This window comes from Callospermophilus lateralis, chromosome X (assembly GCF_048772815.1).
Source record: "Callospermophilus lateralis isolate mCalLat2 chromosome X, mCalLat2.hap1, whole genome shotgun sequence".
NCBI classification, from domain to species: Eukaryota; Metazoa; Chordata; class Mammalia; order Rodentia; family Sciuridae; genus Callospermophilus; species Callospermophilus lateralis.
In genome coordinates, this window is record NC_135325.1 from 19,289,959 (window position 1) to 19,314,343 (window position 24,385).

General features: G+C 34.7%; 1 protein-coding gene across 3 annotated transcripts in view; it reads right to left on the minus strand.

The window, feature by feature from the left end:
• The window catches only part of Dmd (dystrophin), a 2,011,337-nt gene that overhangs the window by 673,825 nt on the left and 1,313,127 nt on the right, over positions 1–24,385 (minus strand). For all 3 annotated transcript variants that reach the window (XM_077107047.1, XM_077107046.1, XM_077107045.1), the window contains one exon: positions 23,342–23,450. In XM_077107047.1, the coding sequence (XP_076963162.1) occupies positions 23,342–23,450 (109 nt within the window). The remainder of the gene's footprint in view (positions 1–23,341; positions 23,451–24,385) is intronic.

Below are 24,385 nucleotides of genomic sequence, written 5' to 3' on the forward strand. Positions count from 1 at the left end.
TAGATCTCTGATATTCTCAATAGGGATGTCCAAGAGTCTTTGCAAATCAAAAAGGTTACCTAGGATCTAAGGGACTCACCACTGCCCAATAATTTCTCAGTACATGAGATTAGTGCTAGAAGCTTTACATACTAGAATCACTCAAACAACACAATAGGGTAGATGTTATTAAGCCCATAGGAAGTCATTACATACCATGGGCCCCAAGTAAGCAATATTCTGTCATTTCATATAACTTGGTTTTTCTTTATCTTAGAGCAATGTTTTAACATTTTTTTAGATTTGCAAAAAGATAGCATCTATTAATATAAAAATTTTCTTCATTAAATCATTTCAATTATGCAAAACAAAACTTTCCAAACACAAAAGAGTTTTCAAAATGTGTTCTACCATTAAAAAAATCACCATAGAGATTGTATTGTCATTTAATATATTTTTCAAAGAGAAATAATGGGTTCATGAATGAGAAAATTTTGCCATTGTGATTTTGACAGACTGAGTTTTATCTAACAGAATGGCTTTCATTAACTACTATCACTGAATAATTACTAACTTGGTGAAGAGGCTATGTCTACTTGGTAAGAGGCACATATACATGAAATTATTGATATGTTTCTTTATTTCTTGAGAAAAGATAAAAACAAGCTATTTTTATTCCCATTAAGTTGGACATATTTTGTAACAAAGGAAAATTAAATTCTAGGTAAAACAGCACTTGCCCTTATATTATACAGGAAGCACTAAAAGTTTAAAGCACTCTTTTAGGTTAAAGGCTGAGGAAGTTAAATAGCTATAGGATACTTAGAAATTTTTCTGACAAATCTGTATTTTAAAAGAAAAGAATTGAACATTGTATTATCTGAGACTATAACAGAGTTGGACTGGTTTATACTAAAACTAGTATAAGGGAAATGGTATTAAAATTGATTGAAGGTTATACTATATGTCTAAAATCTTGGACATCATTAATAAAGCTCACTCTACTCAAACTTATTGCTCTATTCATATCCTTTCTGGAAGATAAACTACCTTGAAATTCAGGACCCAATAGTAATATAGTATTATTGCAGAGTTGCCATGAAACATTCCTGGGGCTGTGATCGGGATGATTGAGAGGACCACTAAATGCTGAAAAGTGGATGTGACCAGGGAATGGCTTGGCTGTTTGCCAATGTAAGAAATAACTTGATATCGACATTAAGCAGCAGCTGAAGAATCTTTTAATAGTTTAGGAGCTTTTTCTAAATCCTCCAGTTATGCTTCACTGATTAAATTATTAAGAACCTCTGATTTAGCTGTTTCATATTTTAGATAGGAGTGAAGATGTTTTGAAATCATTTCCATTATTCATGGTTTCTTGTTTTTCAAAATTAAAGTTATAGGATGCTGAGATAATCCCTTTTTATTAGGCCTGAGAAATTGATAATACACCAAAAAGCAGAATAGCAGCATGAAAGTATCATTTTCCTTGACAATATCATATTATGATGGGTTATTTCCCTTTTTTTAAAGCTGAGCTTTATACATTCCAATTAACGCTAGTAATCCAATTGTTAAAAAAAAAAAAAAACAACAATGGCTACAGGCTCCTGATAGCATCCAAATCTAGACCAAAATATGATTAAATTAAAGTTCAAAGGAAGAAAATACATTAACTCTATGAAGAACTTCCCAATATGAATAGTTAACTGTTATATTATTAGGTCCTATAAAATATTTTCCTTGTTTACTAGCTTACAAATAAATTGCAGGGAAGACTGTTATAGGTCCCTTGAACAAATATTAACTGAGTCTCACTGGGATCAACATTATGCCAGTGGAATAAATATTGTTGATCACTTAAACACCATTAATTCTCAGATAACCTTATAACCATTATGCAATTTACTTCCTATGAGAATCCCAGTTCTCTTCAAGTTTCAATGGACTCCAGCCCCAGTTTTAGAGGTAGATTTAGATTTATGTAAAATTCAGATTCTAAGGCAATCCAAATAACCTCATTCTTTTTACTTTCATTCAGGAACCTAAAGTTTGTCAACCAGTTTATGGTCATTGTCTGAATATCTATAGTGCAGGAGTTTATACACACACACACACACACACAAACACACACACACACACACACACACACACACACCCCAATTCTTCCTATATATACATACAAATACATAAGACTAATAGATAATACTAATGTATAATATACATTGTCCATTTTGTCTATTGCTATAACAGCATACCTGACTTTGGGTACTTCATAAAGAAAAGAGGTTTATTTATCTCAGTTTTGGAGGTCACAAAACATGGCACCAGCTTAGCTTCTGGTGAAAGCCTCATTGTAGATAACATTACATGGTGGGATGATATGTGATGAAGAACTTACATGGCAAGAGAGGAAGCAAGAGAGTGGGGAGGGGCTGGGTTTGTTCTTTCTTTTTTAATATCTTTATTTTGTTTATTTATTTTTATGTGGTGCTTAGGATTGAACCCAGGGTCTCTCACGTGAGAAGCAAGTGCTCTGCCGCTGAGCCACAACCCAATCTTATAATAATCTTCTTTAAAGGAAACAAATCTGCTCTTGCTAGACATAACTCACTTTGAGCTCAGCATTAATCCCTTCACAAGGGCAATTGTGACCCAATTATATCCCTGTAGGCCCTACCTCTTAAAGGTCCTGCTATCTTTCAATATGTCATGTTGAAGACTAAGTTTCCAACCCACGAAATATAGGGGAAAAACCATATCCAAACAATTACATATACCATTATCATAGTAGCAGACATATAGCTTGGATTGGCCTGATTTAACTGAGAAAAAAATCCCTTAATCTATCTTTGAGTTAAGAAGTTCTCTCTCATTGTAACAAGAAACCATGTTGTCCCATTTGTTGCAGTCATCTTGGAACCTGCAGGGCAACTAGTAAGGAGGTCAAAGCTATACAGAAGGAAAATCAGAACAAAGAAAATCATGATTCAGAGATTTGTTTGTACTTCATCAGGAGCCTGCTTTCACCTCTGAACTTTAAGTCATGTGAGGTGAAATAACTTTATTGTTGAAGGTACTTTGATCATGTATTCTATTTCTTACACCCCAAAGCATTTTAACTATTAAATGTGTCACCAGGGTTATGAAAATCCAGAAAAAAATCTTGCAGTTAATATATTTCTGTTCTAGTAGTGGAAGACATATATGCCAACAATAAATTTCAGTAAAACATTAGGATTCTTGCTGAAATAGAGGTAAATGGTAAGACAGTAGTATGGAAAGAGAAATACTTGCATTTCCCTGTGGGATCTAGATAGGAAAGGAAAGCGCTCACATGAATATTTTGACTTGAGACTTTAAGGATGAATTTATCAAAGAGTCAATAGTGACAAATATGCTTTTAGCAGAGGGAACAGTATATGTTAAAGTATAAAGGCAGCAGATGGTGACTGGGGAGCCACAAGTAGTTTAGTACTATTTGGTTTAACAATACAGAGGTGGGGGAATATAGAAAACACCCTCAACTGATAAGATAAGGATTTTAGATTTTTTATCCTAGAGAAGAAAGGTAATAACTATAAACCTTTATTAATGTAACATGATTAGCATGTTAAAAAGTATGTTTTCAGTATGCAAGATAGGTTTAGGTTTAAATATAGAGAGAAACCAATGGGGAAACTTTGTTGAAGATGATACCTGGATGAATAAAAAAACAAAATAATGGTCCTAAATGAGAAATTATAGTGTTATTTGGTTTATGAGATTGATAGAATTGGTAATTATTTTTTGAGAGAGAGAGAGAATTTTTAATATTCATTTTTTAGTTTTCGGTGGACACAACATCTTTATTTTATTTTTTTATGTGGTGCTGAGGATCGAACCCAGCGCCCTACACATGCAGGCGAGTATGCTACCGCTTGAGCCACATCCCCAGCCCTAGGATTGGTAATTATTTAAGGGGCTTAATAATAAAGAGTAAAGAATTTGCCATAATGAGCATCCAATTAGTTTGACTAATTTGATAGACAGTATTTTACCAAAATAAGGAATTTAGTAAGAGGAATAGATTTTTCAAAATAATGATAATGTCAATTTTGGGTATTCTGAATTAGAAATATTTGTGGTATATTTATTTGTCAGTTGATTGGTAGATAGAATTTGAGTCTGAATTTGAATAAAAAAGTCTGATCTAATCATTGACATAGTTTAGTCTTGACCTTAGATTCTCTAATACAGTAAACTGGTATTCAAATGATTTGCATTAAGATATTGTTATCACAATAAAACAGTGAATGAAATATAATAATAAGTACAGCATAGACAACAACCAGCCAGCCAGGATGCTGGACATACAGAGATGCAGATGAGATCAGTTAAGTTCTGAGTGATTCTAATGTTTAAAGGGCTGAGGACAAAGGGTAACTAGGTGGGGATGATAGTAATTTACAAAAGAATTAATTGAAAATAGAATAAATGAAACAAAGTAAAACAAGAGAACATGTAATCTCAGAAACTAAGATATTAGAGTTTAACTAGGAAGATGAGTGATGCTTGGTTAAGGCCAAAAGGCTCTGAGGGTAAGATTTCAGAACTATGGCAAAGCACATAACAACTAATGAAAATTTGCCCAACAAATTGTGTCTTAAATTAATATTCAAGGTCTGAAGCCATTTCAAAAAGCCCTTTACATTATTGCTAGGTAAAATGTGCATAGAAAATGGAATGAACTGATTTAAACTCAACAAACAAACTACAAAGTAAGGAAGATAGCATAGAAACTTTGAAAAAAATCAGTGGATTTATTAAGAGTACATGTGACAAGAACATAAATGCTGGTAGACAAATATATTAAAGGATTTGGAGTGGCAGATCCTTTGTGACATACAAGATTACAAAGGAAGTAAAAAAATGAGAACTAAGAACAAATCAAAGGAGACAAGGCACATGTTGCAATCAAATATAAAGAAACGAAAAGACTTTTCTGTGAGAAGAATTGGAAGTGACCAATTCGTTTCAAGGAAACAAAGACTCTTTAGTGAGAAGAGATGAAGACCAGGGGTGATATGGCCACTTCCAAAGAAAGGCTTTAAATGAATTTTTCTACTACTGCCATATTTTTATTCTCAAACATTTTTGTTCTTCTCTTACAGGTGGACATATTAAAAATAATACACTGGAAAGCACTTCATGGTTCTAACAAAGTACAAAATGTTTAAAAATTGGGTTTAATGATACTTCAAAAATTTCTATAATGTTTTTGAGTCTAGAAATCAAGATAAAACCAATACTTCTGATACTCAAGACAGTTTCTGTTCTACAGATTTTGTCTTTTTGTGTGAGTATAAATTTACCAGTGGATTCAGGAAGAAGATGAATATTTTTTTCAAAGTAAACAATGAACCAGAAGGAGGTTCAAAGTTCACCACATGGAATTATCATTCACATTACTTACATCAAAATCAATGAAAAGTGACTCCAATCTTATTCTGAGTATAATTTGTAGTAGAGAGGATGTTGGGGGGAAAGTGTAAGGAAAAGAAAGCTGAGGAAAATATGTAAACAGATATGCAGCAAAGATGAGAGTATAATCAGATTATAAAACGTAAAATTGACAAAATCATACAAATTCCATATGGAGTGAACTAAAAAAGGTAGAAGCATCATCCAGTACAAACATCCATTACTGAACTGAGAATCGTTTTACAATATACTTTCTTGGAGCCTACTTGGTCTTGCATTATAGATACTAGGAATAAATGGTACACATGACATGGTTAGTGGCCTCATGAAGTTTACATTGTGATAAGGAAGAGAAGGGAAACAACTACATGTTTCAAATCATTTTAGAGAATGGTAATAGCAATAAAGAAAAATAAAATCAGGTAAAAAGTTAAGAGTAAGAGTTGTAAGTTAGGCTAGGGTCTCTTAAACATGAGTTCATTAAGAATGCTTGGTAAAGACTTTTAAGGTAAAAAAGGTTGCACTTAAGTATACTAATCTATAGGCTTATAAAGCTACTGGGTAGGCACACTGATCAATATCTATGCTAACCAGGTATTGGAAAGGTAGGAATGCTATTGGCCAAAATAGCTTATTAGCAAAATATGCTAGACAGATATTGAAAATCTGCCAAGACTATTGGTTCAGCCCTTGGTCAAGACGTTTAATTCTTTTTTCAGTTTTTTTTTTTTTTTTTTTTTTTTTTAGCTCCTCTAGCTTGTTTTTTTCTCTGGAATAAGAAAGCAATTTATTACATCTTTGTTTCTATTTCTTTACATACCTCCTCTCTATCACTACTCATATCAGTCCCCTTTGACACTCTTGTTTCTAGAAGACTAACCCCTAGCTCAAAGGATCCCTCTCTAAACAAAGTCCTATCTAACTATCTGTGTAATTTCAGAAACCTGATACTGAGCAACACCTAGGTTTCTATTTCTGACTTCCTTAATTCATTCCCAGGTAATGGTGATTCAGTAAAAAAGCAGAATAGGGAGATGCTGGTCAATGGGTACAAACTTTTACTTATAAAATGGGTAAGTTCTCAGGATTTAATGTATAGGATGGTGATTGTAGTTAATATCACTATACTATATACCTGAAATTTGCTAAGAGAATATATAGGAAGTGTACTTACACTCTTAAACATACAATGGTAACTATTTGCTGTGATCAATGTGAAATTACTTTGGTCATGGTAATCTTTTCACAATGTACACATGTATAAAAATCACATTTTATACCTTAAATATATACATAATTTTTATTTGTCAATTATAACTCAATAAAGCTGGGGGGGATTTGGCAGTATATTTTCAGAAGCTCACAATCAAGTGGGGGGGACAATATAAGTTCAATTGTTCTCGCAAATAAATACACAACTTACTGTGTGTTTTGGAAGAAAAGTACAAGTAATTCTATTTACACTAATCTTATGTAGGAGGTTAGAAGTGTCTTCCCAGAGAATGATATTTGTCTTCTCTGAAAAGTGAGTAGATATCCAGTATGAAAAACAATTGCATAATGTTTCAAGCAGAGGGACTAGTGTATGCAATCCTTTTTAGTAAGACAGAGCAGGCACTTACACAAACAAAACACAACAAAACTAGAAAGTAGAATATTGTGGAAATAAGGGATCAAGTAGTATCTGGTACAAGTAATATCATGGTATCTGGTAGAAGGGTGATGAAATGGAAAGGGTCATATCAAACAAGGTCCTTCAAACTATCACATTTTTTAAGAAAAATTATTTTGAGAACAATGAGAAGGCAATGGAGTATTTAAACAGAGTTCTACCATCACTTTTTCAGATATTTATTTTTTAGTTGTAGTTGGACACAATACCTTTATTTTATTTATTCATTTTTATATGGTGCTGAGGATCAAACCCAAAGCCTCATGTGTGCTAGGCAAGCACCCTACTGCTGAGCCACAACCCCAGCCCTCTACCATCAATGTCATAGTTTGAAGGGATTATACAGCTACAATGAATAGGAGAGAAGGAATAAGATTGGTTTAGCTTGGTATTACTGTATTATCTAACATAAAAACCTAGATAATGTTAAGAATGAAAGAGGGAACTACCAATCACATAGACATAATAGACATACATTATGTCTTGGTTTAGACCTGGCAAACCAGGACTATGGTCATCCTAATATAAAGCTATTGCATCAGTTCAGAAAAGAGATGATGAGAAACTGGTCAGAGGTATGTAGGATAAATCTAGAAGACACTGAATCAAAAAGTGAGAGTAAGAGCTAGAAACAATAGGCAGACAGGGTGGGGACCGCAGTTGTAACAATTCTGTGTAGGAAGTATCTGATGGGCCACACAGAACATTGTCAAGCATGTGAACAGCACATGATCAACATCATGATTGGATGGGGTGGGGGCATGCAATCACCAAGTGTTTAACTCTGATTGAATAAAGAAATTATCCTCCTCAAAAGTTACTAGTTATAAAAAGTGATAGCTTTAAAGGTCACCTCCAACAACTCCACATAAATCCCTAGACAACAGAAACTCAGTGGCTACTCATTTGAGACCCTTCCCTTATGGGGGCTGCACTTCTTTGTCTAAATAAAGAAAGAAAATGTCACTTTACTCTAACCTCCACTGTGTATAAGTCTCATTCTTTGGATCCATGAGAAAAAGAACCTACATCTCTCTGCTATGTCTCAAAAATATTTAGGAGGGAAAATATTAACTGAGCTTAATAATGATGGATGCCCAGGAAGAATGAGGTTGAGAGAGTGTCAAGAATGACACCAGAGGTTTGGTTACTAGATGAGTGCTGTTACAAGAACTGAAAAAAGGGAGTTATTAACAGAAAAGTTTCAGGCATTTGATGACAGAAGATCTAAGTGGAACTGCGGGCTAGGCAATTACATATGCAATTATGTCAGGTAATGTTTTCATGTTATGGGGGTCTCTTTTCTTAGTCCCTTTCATTTTTCCCATCTTTGTTTTTAGGTCCTCTGAAGAGCCTGGACAAAGACTTGAAGATAGGTATGTTTTGGGGGGGAACTGGTTTCCAGGAGGCAAGACCAAAAGACACAGAGAAGGAAGAAACTCTAATCAAATGTGCATTATTAAAGTTGCTACTATGGAAAATGGAGGCTGGATTTTGACAGAACCTTTCTGTATTCCCAATAAGTGTAGAAAATGCTTCCCTCAGTTGCCTTCCTAAGAGAATCCCAGTTAAAAATATTTCAAGGGCTCCTATTGCCATTGGTTCAACGCTCACTTACCACTACTTTCAGGCTGGGTTAGTTCACAAAACTTCTGTATTCCAGGGATGTCAGAGAAATCCTTCAGATATCAAGTATCAAGTGAAATATAGGAGTCATTCTCCTGACATTGGATGCTGTTAGCTACAAAACAAATCTGAATGCATGTAAGACTGCCCACTGTAGATACAGTCAAAACCAGAGGTTGGTCAAGGGCATGCGAATGCAGGCATCACAAGCATCTGTTACAATTGTGATGATAATTTTATGGAAGAATATTTTTCTTTCACAGTGAGATTTCCCTTACCTATAGATGATTACATAGAACACATACACAAGTTTAAAGAATCATTATAATGTGTCCATGTGATTGGTAGTTCCCTAGTTCACTCTTAACACTCTCAAGACTTTTATGTTAAATAATATGGTAATACAAAACTACATTCCTTCTCTCCTACATATTGTAGCTGTGTGATCCTTTCAAAATACAACTTCGATGGTAGGACTCCATTTAAAATGCCCCACTATCTTCTCACTGTTCTCAAAAAAGAAAAATGGAATACCACCTGAATTAAGAAATAAGGTATTTCCAAAACTAGCTCTTATGCCCCAATAACACAATCTCCTCTATGTTCCTAGAGATAAACAATCTCCTCTATGTTCCTAGAGATAAATATTCTCCTTCTTTATACCTATTGCTCTTTCCAATTTAGATGCTATGGTTCATTACTTCAGCTGCTATTGGCTATTCTCTCTCTCTCTCTCTCTCTCTCTCTCTCTCTCTATGTGTGTGTGTGTGTGTGTGTGTGTGTGTGTGTGTGTAATCCTGGGAATGGAACCTAGGGCCTAACGCATGTTGGCAAGAGCTCCATCTCTGAGCTACACCCTCATCCTCTGACTATATTTTATAGGTATTATTAATTCCATTGCTCCAATACACTTTCATACCATCTTCCTGGCAAAACAACTATGGAAGACTTTTATTCGCTAATCCCTCCATCCTCTCTACACTTATGTAGAAAGAAAATTCTTGAAAGTCTAGCTTCATTCCTCTACTGGTTTTCTACTTCTAAATATGGCTATTCCTTCCTGGTCTCTCTTGGTTCGCTTTTCTCTGGTTGTTACATGTAGGGATTCATCAGGGTTCTGGCCTAAGCCCTCTTCTCTTCACATGCTGTATACATTTGCCAGGTGATCACACTGGTAAAAATTCATTGATGTTTTATCATATATGCTGATAATTGTGACATCCATATTCTTAGTTTAAACTTTTCTTTACTAAGTCTACTTAGTAGTCTTGTAAACATTTAAAAACAAGTATGTCTAAAATTGAACTCATGGCCCCTCTGAATCCCATAATAGTTCATATTTTAGTAATTTCCACTACCATCCATCTAGTTTGTCAAGCTAGGAATCTGAGTATTTTATTTGAGTTATTGATTTCTCTCCCTCTGTACTTAGTTACCAGGTCCTATTGTTTCTATGTTAAGAGAATATGTGAATCTGTGCACTTTGTTTCCATTCCCTTTCTCCACTCGTTTAAGTCATCATTGTCTCCCAAAAGAATTGCTGTAACAGCTGTCACTATACCTCCTATCTAGTCCCTTCTCTATTCTTTAGCTAGAGCATCCCTCTAAAATACAAATATAGTCATTGCACCTCTTTAAAATACTTCAATGGCTCTCCGTTTCCCCTTAAATAGAATGTGATTGATCTCTCTAACATGACTTAAGAAGCAATCTAAGAACATACATGCATTTTCAGCCTTATCCAGATCCTCCTCCATGATACATCTTTCCTCATCCACTCATGATGCCAACTCAATGCTTCAGCTATACTGATATAATTTAGGAATTACCAGGTTCCTTTTTATCTCCAACATTTACTTGTGCTGTTTTTTTTCTGCCTTGAATACTCTCCTCCTACTTGTTTGTCAAGGAACACCTACTTACCCTTCAAATCTCATCTTCAAAGTCTCATTTTACAGAAAGCTTTCATTGACATCCCTCCGTTACACCACTCCAGATTGGGTGAGTTGAATTATCCTGGTTCTTTTATACTGTTTTTATGCTAGTATTTGTCACATATAGTTACTTAATTTTGTACTTTTTATGAGTCAAGGAATCATCTTTATCTTGATCAACATTGTATCTCTAGCATCCAATACAAAAAGGGACACTAAGTTTCAAAAGATATTTTCCTATTAGCATACTGTCAAATTAAGCAGACAGATACCTAACACCAAGTTGAAGAAGGAACTTCACCATTAAGAAAAGGAGTGTATTGGAAATGACTACTCATCTCACTAATATGATAACATCTGCTGCTTTTAACCACATACTTTTGTCTCTTTCCTACTAGTTCATAATTTAGTCTTACTCAGTTGAAGTGGTATTATCATAGCTCTTTTCTGCTTATCTATGATGCTACTGAGGGAAATTGTTCCACCTTTGTGGAAGTGTGTTAACAAAGTTCAAAGAAAGCTCAAATGTGATGTACAACATTCTCATCTTTGGAAATATGAGCAATAATTAAATTCCACATTATATAGAAACAATTACCTCTATGTAGGTATAATAACATGTTTTTTCAATAATTAAATATATGAGAATGTTTCCATAAGTGTAAGAAAAGCTAAAGTTTGCTATCCCTTTTCTTGTATTTTTGCTTCTGAGAAAGAAAAATGTTCTCCAAAGTGAGGACAAATGTTTTTGCTTAAATCCATTTATATAATTACTATTTATCATTTTGCAAGTACTAGAACACTCTTAAGAACTATACCAAGAGGTGAGCCATGTCTTCATTCTTACCATGAGGAGATTTAAAAATTTCTATCCTAAGCTAGATAAATAATATTCTTGTTTCTGAGTAAGAATTAAAAACACTGTCAGGAATATTTTTCTCAATAGGAGAAATCTTTAAAAAATCGGTGAAACAAAATTAAAAAAAAACTTAGGGAAATATATTCAACAAATCATATTCCTTCTACTAGATAATATGAATCCATCAGCAAGTATTTATCTAAAGCCAGGGGCCAAATCTGTCATATGACCTGTTATGGTTTGAATATGAGTTGTCCCCCCAAAGCTCAGGAGATACTGTAGCAATGATCAGAGATGAAATAGATTATGAGAGCTCTAATCTAAACAGTGGGTTAATTCATTTGATGGATTAATATTTGAAAGGTCTACTGTATTAAGTGATTACTGTAGGCAGGTAGGGTATGGCTGGAAGAGGTGGTTTCTAGGGCTGTGCCTTTGGGGTTTATATTCTGTCCCTGTCAGCTCATTTTCCCTCTTTCTCTGCTTCCTGGCTATCATGAGCTTAGCAGTTTTTCTCCACCATCATGTTCTGCCTCAATTGGGCCCAGAGCAATAGAATAAGCCAATTATTGACTGATACCTCTGAAGCCTTCAGCTCCAAATAAACTCTTCCTCCTCTAAGTTGGTCTCGTCAATTATTTTGGTCACATCAATTTTTTGGTCACAATGATGAAAAGCTAACAAACCACCTATTTTTATAAACAAATTTTATTGAAATATCACTATACTTGTTAATTTAGAAGGTGTCTATAGCTGCTTTTGTACTTTAGTAGTAATATTGAATGACTTTAATGGGTACTTTCTGACCTGGAAAGCCAAATGTATTTACTATCTGTCTCTTATTTTTTTTTAAAGACTTTGCAAATTTCTGATCTAAAAGTTCTTTGAAGTGATTTACATTATTAAGCTATATCACTTGCTGAAACAGTGAATTCAATAAATTAATTACTCTATAAATAAGGATTTTTTATTTGTCTCAAATTACAACTTACGGTCTTCAAAAGACATCCTTTAATCGAAATGTGCTCCGATTTGATAAATAAATTTCTATTCTCACTACTGTAGTTAAAAGAAAAATGGGCTAGAAATAAGAGAAAACTTCTACCTCAGTACTCCTCTTATTTAGTTTATCCAACTGCAGTAAAATGGTAATCTTCATTCTTCAGGGGTATTTTTGAGATCAAAATAGATGATATGCACATGTAAAGAATTTTATTATTTATGATCATAAAGATTTTAGTGCTTTGATTTTTCTCAATTTCTGGCTTTCTAACTATAGTCATAACTTCTCTTAGTTGATATTCAGTGTGGAAATCTGATCAACCTTCTTATTCATTTAACTATTCTGCCATGTCCAATGTATTCCTTCAGTATGCACTCTCTTAGCATGGCTTACTACTAACCTCATTTTGTCTGCCCCATCAGGTCTGTTCATGCATTCATCTTAATCCACTTGCATCTGCTGCCTCGGTTCACAATGGCTTTTACTAAAATGCTTCAGGTTTATCCAGATAGGAAAAATAAATTCTAATCCATGCTTAGGCAGGATGCAGGTTAGTTGAAAGGTCAGCAATAGCCATTTCTGATGAGTTCCAACACTGCTGTTAACTTTGCTCTCCTTTATTCACAGAAATTTCAGTATCACCTAGACCCATAGTTTTTTTCTTTTTTTTTTTTTTGTATCTTTTAAGCACACAATCACTTCATCAAGTGAAATACTAGAAAGCCTACCATGTGAAGTATAAAACTGGGGAGGGCCACTGGCTGGCTGAAATTTGAGATGGGAGGCAAAGGGAAGTATGTTTGGGAGGAATATCTGCTAAAGGACAGGCTTTCCAGAAGAGATGGTTTGTATGCTTGACTCGATGAAGTCCCAGCCAACATCCATTTCTATGATTTCATGTTGTAGTAGACAATGTGGTTCACTTATTCACCACAGCTACTGAACAAAGAAAACACTAGGGAATACTTCGGAAAATCAGGTCTGAACACAAAAGAATTTACCAAAGGGGTTGTGCAGGTCTTTAAGAAGAGATTGAATCAAGTGCTCTTTAAATATATTTATTTAATTGATTTTGAATTACAAAAGGACACTAGACTATGGTATCTTTTAGTCTTTTCCACATCTATTTTTTTTTAATAATTCTGCTGTGGTACTGGCTGTTTGACCTTGGACTGACAGATATAAACCTGGGAGAATAAATAAAGCTAAATAGTAACACTGTGGGAGAATCAGGCCTATCATCTCAATGTCTTTTCCCATCCCAATGGCCTCTTATCTTGCAGGGAAGGAAGGAAAAAAAGGAAAGAAATAAAAGAAACTACATATTTCTTTTTACTGAAATCACTTCCACAGCTCTGAGGTTAGCATTCAACTTCAAGAGTATATGTAAGACCTAATTCCACCGACATAGCTTTAGTGTAAGATTTGAATGTCATGAGAGAGAGGAGGATGAGGAGAGAGTACTGTTGGTGAATTTTATTTTAAAAATATGCTCAAAAGCATGAACAATATGGAATAAATAATTCAATAATGTATGGAGTTTGTGTTCATAGAGTGTGTGACGAAGACCCAGTATGTTTAACATAAAGGGCAAAAACTGGCACAAACTTTAGAAAGAGATGCATTCAGGGCCATGCTGTGCTCACTTAGTATCTGAGTATCTTAGGGATAACAATTCTCTCTAGGCTCTAGTTTCCTCCTATGGAAAAAAAAATAAAAATAATGTGACACCTATCTTGTAAGGGGTTGAAAGAATAAACAAAACAATCCACATAGAATATTTAGCAAAATGCCTGCTATAGAGCAAAGGCATTAACTCATGTTATCTCTAAGATAAATATTAGATATGTTTGGGTCAATGCAAAAGCTGGGGGAACAACTGAAATGAAAGCAGGTATTATTTTTGAAAACAGCTAAGATATTCCTATGTATTACTGAAATAGACCCAGACTGTGAAACCTTAGAGACAGTCTAACTGAGTTAAACATGAAGTGACAATGTTGTTTTGCCTGATTTACATCAGACCTTTGTTGTTAAAGCACAATTTCTTCAATATGCTCAATATGAAGCATTTATTCATCCAGATAACAGATACAAATCCATGCATTCAAATGTTCCTTGGAGTCAGAGATCAAGATGGAAATCCTCAGAATCATAGAGATTTGTGTCTATAAACTTGCTTATTATATTCACATTCAAGGATGTTGGAAGGGGTAGTGTCAGCTTTTTAACCAGAATCTTTTCATTACTTCTCCCTGTTGGGGTTGCAGCACATGCTGTGAGTGACCTCCAGAGATTCCTCAAGCTGTATGCAGACAGCAAATTGAATCTGAAAGCTTTATTAGACAAGTTTGTCTTTCAGCTGGTGGGAGTGGATGTCAGCTATATTAGAAAAAAATAAAATTTCTTGTGAAACTGGGTCCTGACCTTGAAAAAAATCTCAAATCAAAGTGCACAATTCAGTTCTGAGTTATGTCCTTATTTTTAAAACATAGAGTACAGGTTCAAAAGAGAAAGGCACATTTTACCTAGACAAGTAGGAATCAGCAAGAAAGTAATAATACTTCCTTTTTGATCATGCTGGATTTACTAAACAAAGCAAAAATGCTTTTCATAGGGTAAAAATATGTTAATAATCAAGCAAATGACTCACTCATTTCAATATGAGAAGCAGAATTACCTTCTCAACTTATAATCCATATTGAATATTACAGAAAGTTTATTTATATTTTGATCCATAAAATTTCCTGACAATAAAGAATGATCCAGAGAAACAAAGGTGACAGTAGAGATTGGCTAATTTGTTTTATTTCAACATTGTCTACTACATTTATAGTGGTGTGTTATTTAGTTCCTCCTTGTAAAAGTTGCAAAACAATGATTTTTTTGAAGATATTATCTTTCCTTTTTTGTATGGATGTCTATGTTATAATTTAGGCACTGGCAGAGTTAGTGCTATTATTAATTTTACCTAAATATGATACCTAGATTCAGATTCTGTCACCTAACAGGTAGAAAAGCATATATTCCCTTAATTCCCCTGATATTATAATTATATGGGAAGGTTGACTTATTTGATCCAATTCTAAAATAAATGTATATGTTCATTTGATCAAAATATGTTACTTGAATGCTTACTATGTGCAGATCTTTGAATAAAAACTGGATATAGATGGGAGTAGAATATAAATATAGGAAACGAATCTATACTATAGACTTAATAATGTAACTGAGTTATGAGTAGAGACTATGATTATAGAACAAAGTCCAATTCTGAAGCCCACATTATAAAAAACAAAGTTGGGAGGGTGGAGGGGGGCCTGATTTTTTTTTTTAACATTTGAAAAAGAGCTTTTCTATTGACAGGTCATGAGGACTCATCTGATTTATGCTAGAAAATGAAAGTTTGAAGGAAGATTAAATAACAGACTTTAAAGAATGAATGAACATTGTCTACATGAACAGTCAGCAGAAATGTTCTATTCTACTGAAAAACATAAATTTAGACAGTAACTGAAATTTGGATTAGGCAGTTAAAAGTCGAGTATAACAGCAGTGGTGGAACTCTACCTGCTCTTCATTAAGGAAAGAGTAGGCGGATAGCCTTCTGAAGATTGCTTCTGAGAGAGAGAGAGGGAGCTTTTACCAGAGATAGTGGGGAAGAATGAATGACCTCTTACATGCCTTTCAGACTACAATCTTAAAATATACAATTTAAGTGTAAAACTGCTACAATTTCCTTTTGGAATCTTCTTTCTTTGAAGGTAAAGTTATATTCAATTTCAGTGAAGTTTCAGGAAACATTAGGAATAAATGCTGAACCCTTCTGCTGTAAGCTGTAGAACACCTATTCTCATGAACATGTTGAAGTAGTTGCAATTTTCCCTAAAAATATGACATTTGATATTATCATACATAGTGATTTTTAAGCAAAGATCTTTTCTAGGTGGAAGCTACATAGCATTAAGAGGGTTAAGGTAATTTTACTGTAATCAACAATTTATTTCTGTGAAAATGGAAGACATGGGGAATTGAAAAACTCTACTGATCAGAATACTTTATTTAGTTATTGGTGTTAGTCTCCTCCCCCCAGCCCCCAACTTCCAGGAATGCTTCCAACAAGCATTAGAAATGATGGATTAGAGCTTCTTCTCTTTCTTTGCCAGTTCAGACCCAAAAGCTCTAACCAGAACTAGTAACCAAGCAATAAAACTGCATAAAGGTTAAGAAAGGGAGAATAAAGGGAACTCAATCATCACAAAATGAGAAATTAACATGCAAAATCTGGAGCTTTCACAGTCTATCACTATCTGTGGTATATTAGCAATGATACCATTATTGTGTCTTTCCTACTAATAACCATGGAACATTGTTGAAGATACTGGCTTTAAACCAGGAACCCCCTTCCCTCACTGCCTAAAGAGAGAGATTCCTTTCTGATAAATGGGAGCAATACTGAGGCCTCACAGGCAGGGATTACTATGGTTATTTCTCTTTGTACAGGGTGACACAGATCATTATACTTCCCACACCTTCATCTCACTGATGCATACAAATATGTTTTTTTAAAAAAATTAATTAGGTATTAATGCCAAGAGTTGGAAAGGCCTCAAAATAGCTTGGAAATTGTCTAAAATTGAGTGGTACCACCTCTTCCTAGGTGTTTGAGAGGGATCTCTATGAAAGAAGGGAATATGAATGTGAGAACTAATTGACAACTTTCTTCTTTTATGATCATTGCAGAAGAATAAAGGCTATTTTCAAAATAAGTGTTTTCTCACAATTAAAGCCAAACAAATAAATAGTAGTATGCCAAGACTGCATCTAAGCTGCAATTAACCTCATGCTTTTTCTTAAATTGTCTAGGTATTTAAAATAATTTTGAAATGGCATTGGAATGCGTTGTTCAACTCTGGTAAGTGGAGTTCAAATAATAAATGTAAAACTAACTTCTATGTATTTGATATTTAATTTAAATATAGCCTTCAAATTCAAATGAAGATAAATAAATCACTGTTTGAGACACAGAGCACTGATTATAGTATATGAGCTTTACAAACACAGAGACTTTGCTTTGAATATCCAATCTGCTTAATTGCTTTGAAAACTTGGACCAATCATTTAACCTTTTTGATTCTCAATTTTCTCATCTGTAAAATGGGAATCACTATAAAACTCATTCAAGATGTATAATTGTGACACTGATTCCAATACCTGTTGTTTTAATTTAGGTTCCCCTTGAGAAGGAGTAGACCTTGAGACAGATTTCAGAAATTTAACTGAGAGGTGGTCTCAGAAAGTCATAGCAGAGAAGGAGGAAAATTAATAGAATAGGCAAAAACCTTACAGAGGACATGTAAATAAGCAAATTATTACTCCAGGCAACTGTAGTCTAGGTCACTGGAGACTTCTGGTATGAAACTTCACACTTCAGAGGTTTCCTACTCAAGGGAGGAAAGAAGTTTTGGATATTTATCCACCAACTCTCCTCCATTGGTGGTCAATTGCTATTCCTTCCCTACTATTTCCAACCTGCTCTATAAGGTGGGTAACCTTTTTCTCTGTCCAGAGAAAGCAGTTTACAGGTACTTGTTGCTAGAAGCATTAGGTTTTCTGGAAGGCTAAGTACTAAGGGAATTTGGTTAGGGCTCTAAAGGCCAAATCTGACCTACCTACCCTGGTTTGTATGTAAAGTATTATTGGAATAGGGCCACTGTCCTTTTATTTATGTATTATCTATGGTATGGTTAGTTTTAGTCCACAATACAGAGTTGATTGTGTGACCTGTAAAGCTTAAAGTATTTAGCATTTGACCCTTTACAGAAAGAGTATGTTGATCCTTTATCTAGTTCACAGCATAACTGAGATTAGAAAGTAGGATTCATGACCTCTAATGCTATTGTTCCGTATTTACCTTTGAGACTTGCTCTCTTGCCAAAATTAATTACAGGAAGACATGATTTTACCAGCATTTAATCAACTAGAATCTTATATTAACTGGCATTACTGTATATCTCTATACAAATGGCAATTTAGTTTAATAGCTATTACTCTAAGACATTTGAATCAATATCCTGATTTGGAATATTCACATTACAAATGTTCTATATGCAATTTTGTTCAAAAATGCTAAATGGGGCTCTACAGAACATGAGTGTTCTCAGGCCCAGCAGCTTGTGGATAAGAAAGGATTCACACTGACATTTACAACCAGATTTGTTGGCTCTCTGCCTCCATCTGTCATGCAGGCCTTCAGACCCATGCAAAGTCCTGACTAGCTAAATGTTTATTAGCTTATCTAGAGAAATTTCATATAAGTATGCCTATCTTCCCACAGTTCTTGGCTGGGCAAATACTGCCTAGTTCATTTGCTATCCACCACCTTGAACTTCCACATTACAAAACTCTTGGCAGTGGGAGGCAGGGATTGAAGGTGCTGAAATAACAAGTGGTTCCCTATGACATTCATAGTACTTGATCCCACTGGAATCCCATTCAGTTGCACATAGCAGTAGAGACGATCTCCTTCCCCACCCGCCATAGACCCATGGTGCTAGTTTTCAAAATGTAGTCCCTGTATGAGCAGCATCAACATCACATGGGAACTTTTTAGAGGTGCAAATTTTACCCCAGATCTACTGAATCAGAAACTCTGGGCTTGAAGCCTAACAATCTTGCTTTAATCAGAAATGGGTGGTTTTAATGGATGGTAAAATTTGAAAGCCACTGACAGAGTATTGGATGCAGACCAACATTTCTATGTCCACTTTTCACTCCTTCCCCCAATGTAGTGGTTTGTGTATAAAGAGAACTACCATAAAGCCTCCTGTCCTAGTAGTGCCTGCATGCCCTTTTCAATGTGACACTACAATTCTACCTTCATGAAATGAAGTAATTTCACATCCCCTGGAATCCAGGCTGACCTTGCTTTGACCAATGGAATGTAGCAGAAATAATGTATAAATTTCAAAGTATAAACATCAAGGGGTCTTCCACCATCCTTCTTTTGGAAGGCTGCCCTGAGAACATCATATAACAAAGCCCTAGTCTAGCCTACTGGAGGATGAGAGGCTTTGTGAAGGACTGAGGTTCTCTACCCAAGAGTTGTCAGATACCTGAGTAGGAGTACTTCAGACCATCTAGATCCTGTTCAGTTGCCAGATAATGGCATTCACATAAATAACATCAATCAGGGCAATCAGATTAACTATCCAACTAATCACAGAAAAAAAATCGCAGATCTACAGAATTATGAGCAACAAATAATTCTAAGTCATTGAGTTTTGGGGTGCTTTTATGCAACAATAGATAATTGCTACAACCAAGTATCCAAGGGACAAAAATTTCAGAAGTTTGTTTCCAGCATGCTCATTGTCCTGCAAATTTAAACAATTTATACAGCTCAAGCGGAACTGCTGTATCACATTACATACTTTGGGTAAATAGTCACAAAGGGAGCTTGCTTTAGTGTTTTTCAAAAGTCACATTGGGTCTCAGTGTCCACACATACAAAAGAAAAATATTCAACTGGATAATAACTTCAATGATTACTCCAAGTTCAGAGTTCTATGCTTCTAAGAAATTCAGACTAAACTGATTTCTTCTACTCCTTATGTAGAAAAAACAAAACCACATATCACTTTCACTTCCCATACATCCAAGAGTGAGTTAAATTAGATTAACTACAGGCTACCTGCCTCTCTATCTAGAATTTCCATTAGGATCTTGGACAGAGAGATAGTACAAGGCACAGCAATAAAACAAAACAAAACACTGGCTTTGGAGCTAGATACACTTGAATTGGAATCCTGGTTCTTTTTCTTTCCAGCAGTATGTCCTTAATATAGCTATTTCCCTTCCAAACCTTGGGCTGCTTACCACTTAAAAAGTTGTGTATAGCCATATGTACCTTGAAATTATTTTTGAGAAGAAAGATATAAATGTAAAAGAAGTTATGCATGCAGTAGTAGGAGCACAATGGAAAGGCATTATGATGAATTATAAATTCTATTGTATTGTAATATAGTACATGAAATAATCATCATATATCAAAACCATATTACAAATTAGATTTTTATATTGTATTTATTTCAGATTAACTTTGTAAGTGTCACAAAGTCAGGAATACAAACAATTCTTAATTCTAATGTTTAAACCACTACATGGAAGAAAAAAGTTTTATTTGAATAAAGCAGCTCTGGTTCTGACTCCCTGTTGATTCTTTTCATTCAACATTTGTGTGTTTAACATTTTGACCTTATGCCCAGCTCTTTGTCAGTTTGCCTCTGCTTTTGAGAAAATTTCTTTTTTTAAAATAATTTTTTTTGTTGTTGTTTTTCAGCTCTGGCTACAACACCACCAGCTATCAACAATAGCTTGGGACTGAGAGTACACACATAATCTCCCTACTGGCAGCAACATGGAGTGAGTGGTGGGAAAGCAAGGAGCCACTGGGATGGGGGGTCTTCACTTGGTGGAGGGGAAGAGGTAGTAAAGGATCCAAAACGGACACTCTTACTGCTTCCATGACTCTCTGCTAGTATCATTGGTCTCCTTGATATTCCTTCATCTTGCTACTACTTTAATGCCTTTGCTCTAGATGTTCTCTCTCCACCTGAAATCTTTTCTGCAGATGTACACATGGCTCACTGCTTCACTTACATAACCTTTGTGATACTCTCAAATGTTCTCTTAATGCAATAGTTCACCTGACCACACTTTAGACAATTATGCCCTCATCCCAGTTCCCTTTTCCTCATATCCTGATACCTTGTTCTCTATAACTGTTTCTCAAATTTAGAGTGCACACAAATTACCTGGAGATTCTATGAAAAGGCAGATTGTGACTCGGTAGACCTGAGGTGCTTTAGTCTGATGCCCAATACATAGAAGTTACTCTATTAAATACTGGAGTTAATGAAATACTCATGTTGCTGGAAATCAAAACTGGAGCTTGGTATTTTCCATTACAAACATCAGCATTACATTAAATGATATTACACGTTAAAAAGATTTTGGTGCTCTGGCTTTTGAACCTTGCTACCATGTGTATAGTGCGTTAAAGGAAGGCATAAACCCCTAAATTTAGAATTCAACAAACTGATCAAAAAGTCACTGAACACAATATCTTCACAGAATTACAGAGTCTGAAGCCAAATGTACCAGAGACAAGTAGAAAACAAACACTAATAAATGATTATATAGGGACAAACTAGGCATATGTGAGAGAACCAAAAATTACAGCTCATAAAAAGGAATAAACCTCACATAATTAGTTAAATATAAACTTGATATAGAAATTTTAGCATTCCATGTTGGTGAAAAAACATAATGCTTGTACATCTTTTTTAAGTCTCCAATGTCATTAAATGAACCTCTGATGACTGCTCAGAAACCCCAGGGGGCACATGAGATATGCTGTCCCCAGTTTGTATGGCCTCTTTTAATACAACCACTATTTATGCCTTCTATTGAATTATGACTATGCCACCCTGGATGTGATCCTTTCAGTTTTGTATATTTTTACTTGATATAAAATAAAAATCAGCTTTACCTAAAGAACCAGTCACCATACTTTTATACTTCAATTATTTGATCTTTGGAAAGTAAACAAGGCAAAACAACAACAAAACACACAAACATGTTTTTAGTTCTGCCTCACTATAGAATTTATACAGCAAATAAGTTTTCTGGCTTCTTTCCTGAGAATCAAAGCCAGCACTGAGATTGCTTTGAGATTTTATGTATACTTTCTATTAATGACTGAATAAGAAGTGAAATAAACTCAAAATTTGCAGGAAAAACAGAAGCTCTAGGTAAATGAAGAAATTTCCTCTCTTAAGTTGGCTTGTGGTAGTCATAACTTAAAGTTTTTCTTTTTCTTTTTCTTTTTTTTTTTTTTGAAACAAAAATGGAAGAGCTTTTAAAATTGGTTTTAGCCAGGTGTGGTGGCACAAGCCTCTAATACCAGTGGCTGGGAGGCTGAGGATGGAGAATTACAAGTTCATTGCAAGCCTTAGTAACTCAGTGAGGCTGTAAACAACTTAAAAATACCTGGTCTCAAAATAAAAACTAAAAAAATGGCTAAGGATGTGGCTCAGTGCTAAAATGCCATTGGGTTAAATCCCCAGTTCTCCTTATCCCCAAAAGAGGTTAGTTTCAAATGAAACAGATTTTAACAGGCCTATGTGGGTTTTTGTGATTTTTTTAGTCATACTCAAAAGACATTGTCTAAATGATACAGAATTCATTGAAATGGAATTCTTGTGGATATTCTGGTGCTTCACCTTGATTGAAAAACATCCATTCTTGGATGATAGATAGGAATACTGGTTGTTTATCATTTTTCTGTCTAGGAATTTCTTCCAGCCTCAGAAAAGTGCTTTTCCAAGTTCTCCACTGCTTACAGAAGGTATCCCGGAGGTAATGGCTGTGGCTGGATCAGGAATACAAAGGTGAGATCTCTCCTTGCAATTCAGTGCAGCTCTCCAAAGCCAGCCTAGATTTAGGGCTCCTGAATAATCTGAGTTTCTGTTAAAACCACATCACGTTTCAGCCTTTCCCATTCCTTCCTGTCCTCCTCTATAGTTTTATCTTCAAAGAATGCTTCTCAATAAACCTTTGCCATATAACACTTCGAATCACAGTCATTTTCCAAAGAACCTACTCTAAGACCTTTTGCATAGCAAATAACACCAAGATTTATCCCTATCTGCAGAATTGGAAAATAATTTTCCCTTTCACTCAGGGATCACTACATTTAGCAAACAGCTAAGGAAAAAGAGAATGGGATGTAGTATACTTACAGGCTCCAATAGGAGTCAGTCCAGGAACAAGGTCAGCGTATTTTGCCCTCAGCTCTTGAAGTAAATGGTTTACTGCTTCCCACTCAGTGCTCAGATCTTCCAGCTTCTTCTTTAATAGAAAAGCACACATTATTTGAATTGTTAGTTGATTATCACCTTGACAATAACTTAATTCCTGAAGTTAATTCATTTTATGAATATATTATTGGATTTCTATTATATTTTACTTCTAAATTAACTTTTCTGGGTAAATTGCCTTTCAATGTAATTATAATTATTTTAGCCAACTACCCTACAAATACTTATTGATTGCTGCATATAAAGTCTTCCTCCAGGCACAATTTCTTTTTTAAAAAAGTAGAGTGCAAACATTAGTAAAAAAAAAAAAAAAAAAAAAAAAAAAAAAAAAAAAAAAAAACCCAAAAAAACAAAACCCGAAACAAGCAAAAAACAGTCTTCAGCACTTGACTTGACTCTTTAAAATAATATCTAGGGGTTTTGTATACTAGAATTATCCAGAGAACTTTAAAAATAGTCCTAATGCACTAATTCAATTATATCAGAATTTCTTGGAGAAAGAAGCTGTGGAGGACATGGGGATACACCACCTAGAGACCCTGCAAGAAAATGCTCATGTCCTAGATGGTAGAAATGATGTAGAAAGACATACTTCAGCTGTGAGTCCCTTCAGAGACTTTCACAGCTGCAGAGAGCTGTGTCTTCCAAGCACATACTCTGGCTTCACTCAATGATGACTAATCAAAGTAAGGATATAAAGATGTGGCCAATTTGGCTCATATCAGTGCAAGTTTGAAAGGTCATTTCAGCTGCAGAACTTCCAATGGTGTCAGCCAACTGTTTATGGCTAGCAGTGTGTTGGTATATGTACAACAAATGGTTCTCTGATTTTAGTGTTTGTGTTTCTGGCTGCAAATTTTAAATTGTGATATATATATATATATATATATATATATATATATATATACATACACTAATATAATGCCAAATGACTCTCAATGCCTGCAAACTTAATAGTAACTCTCC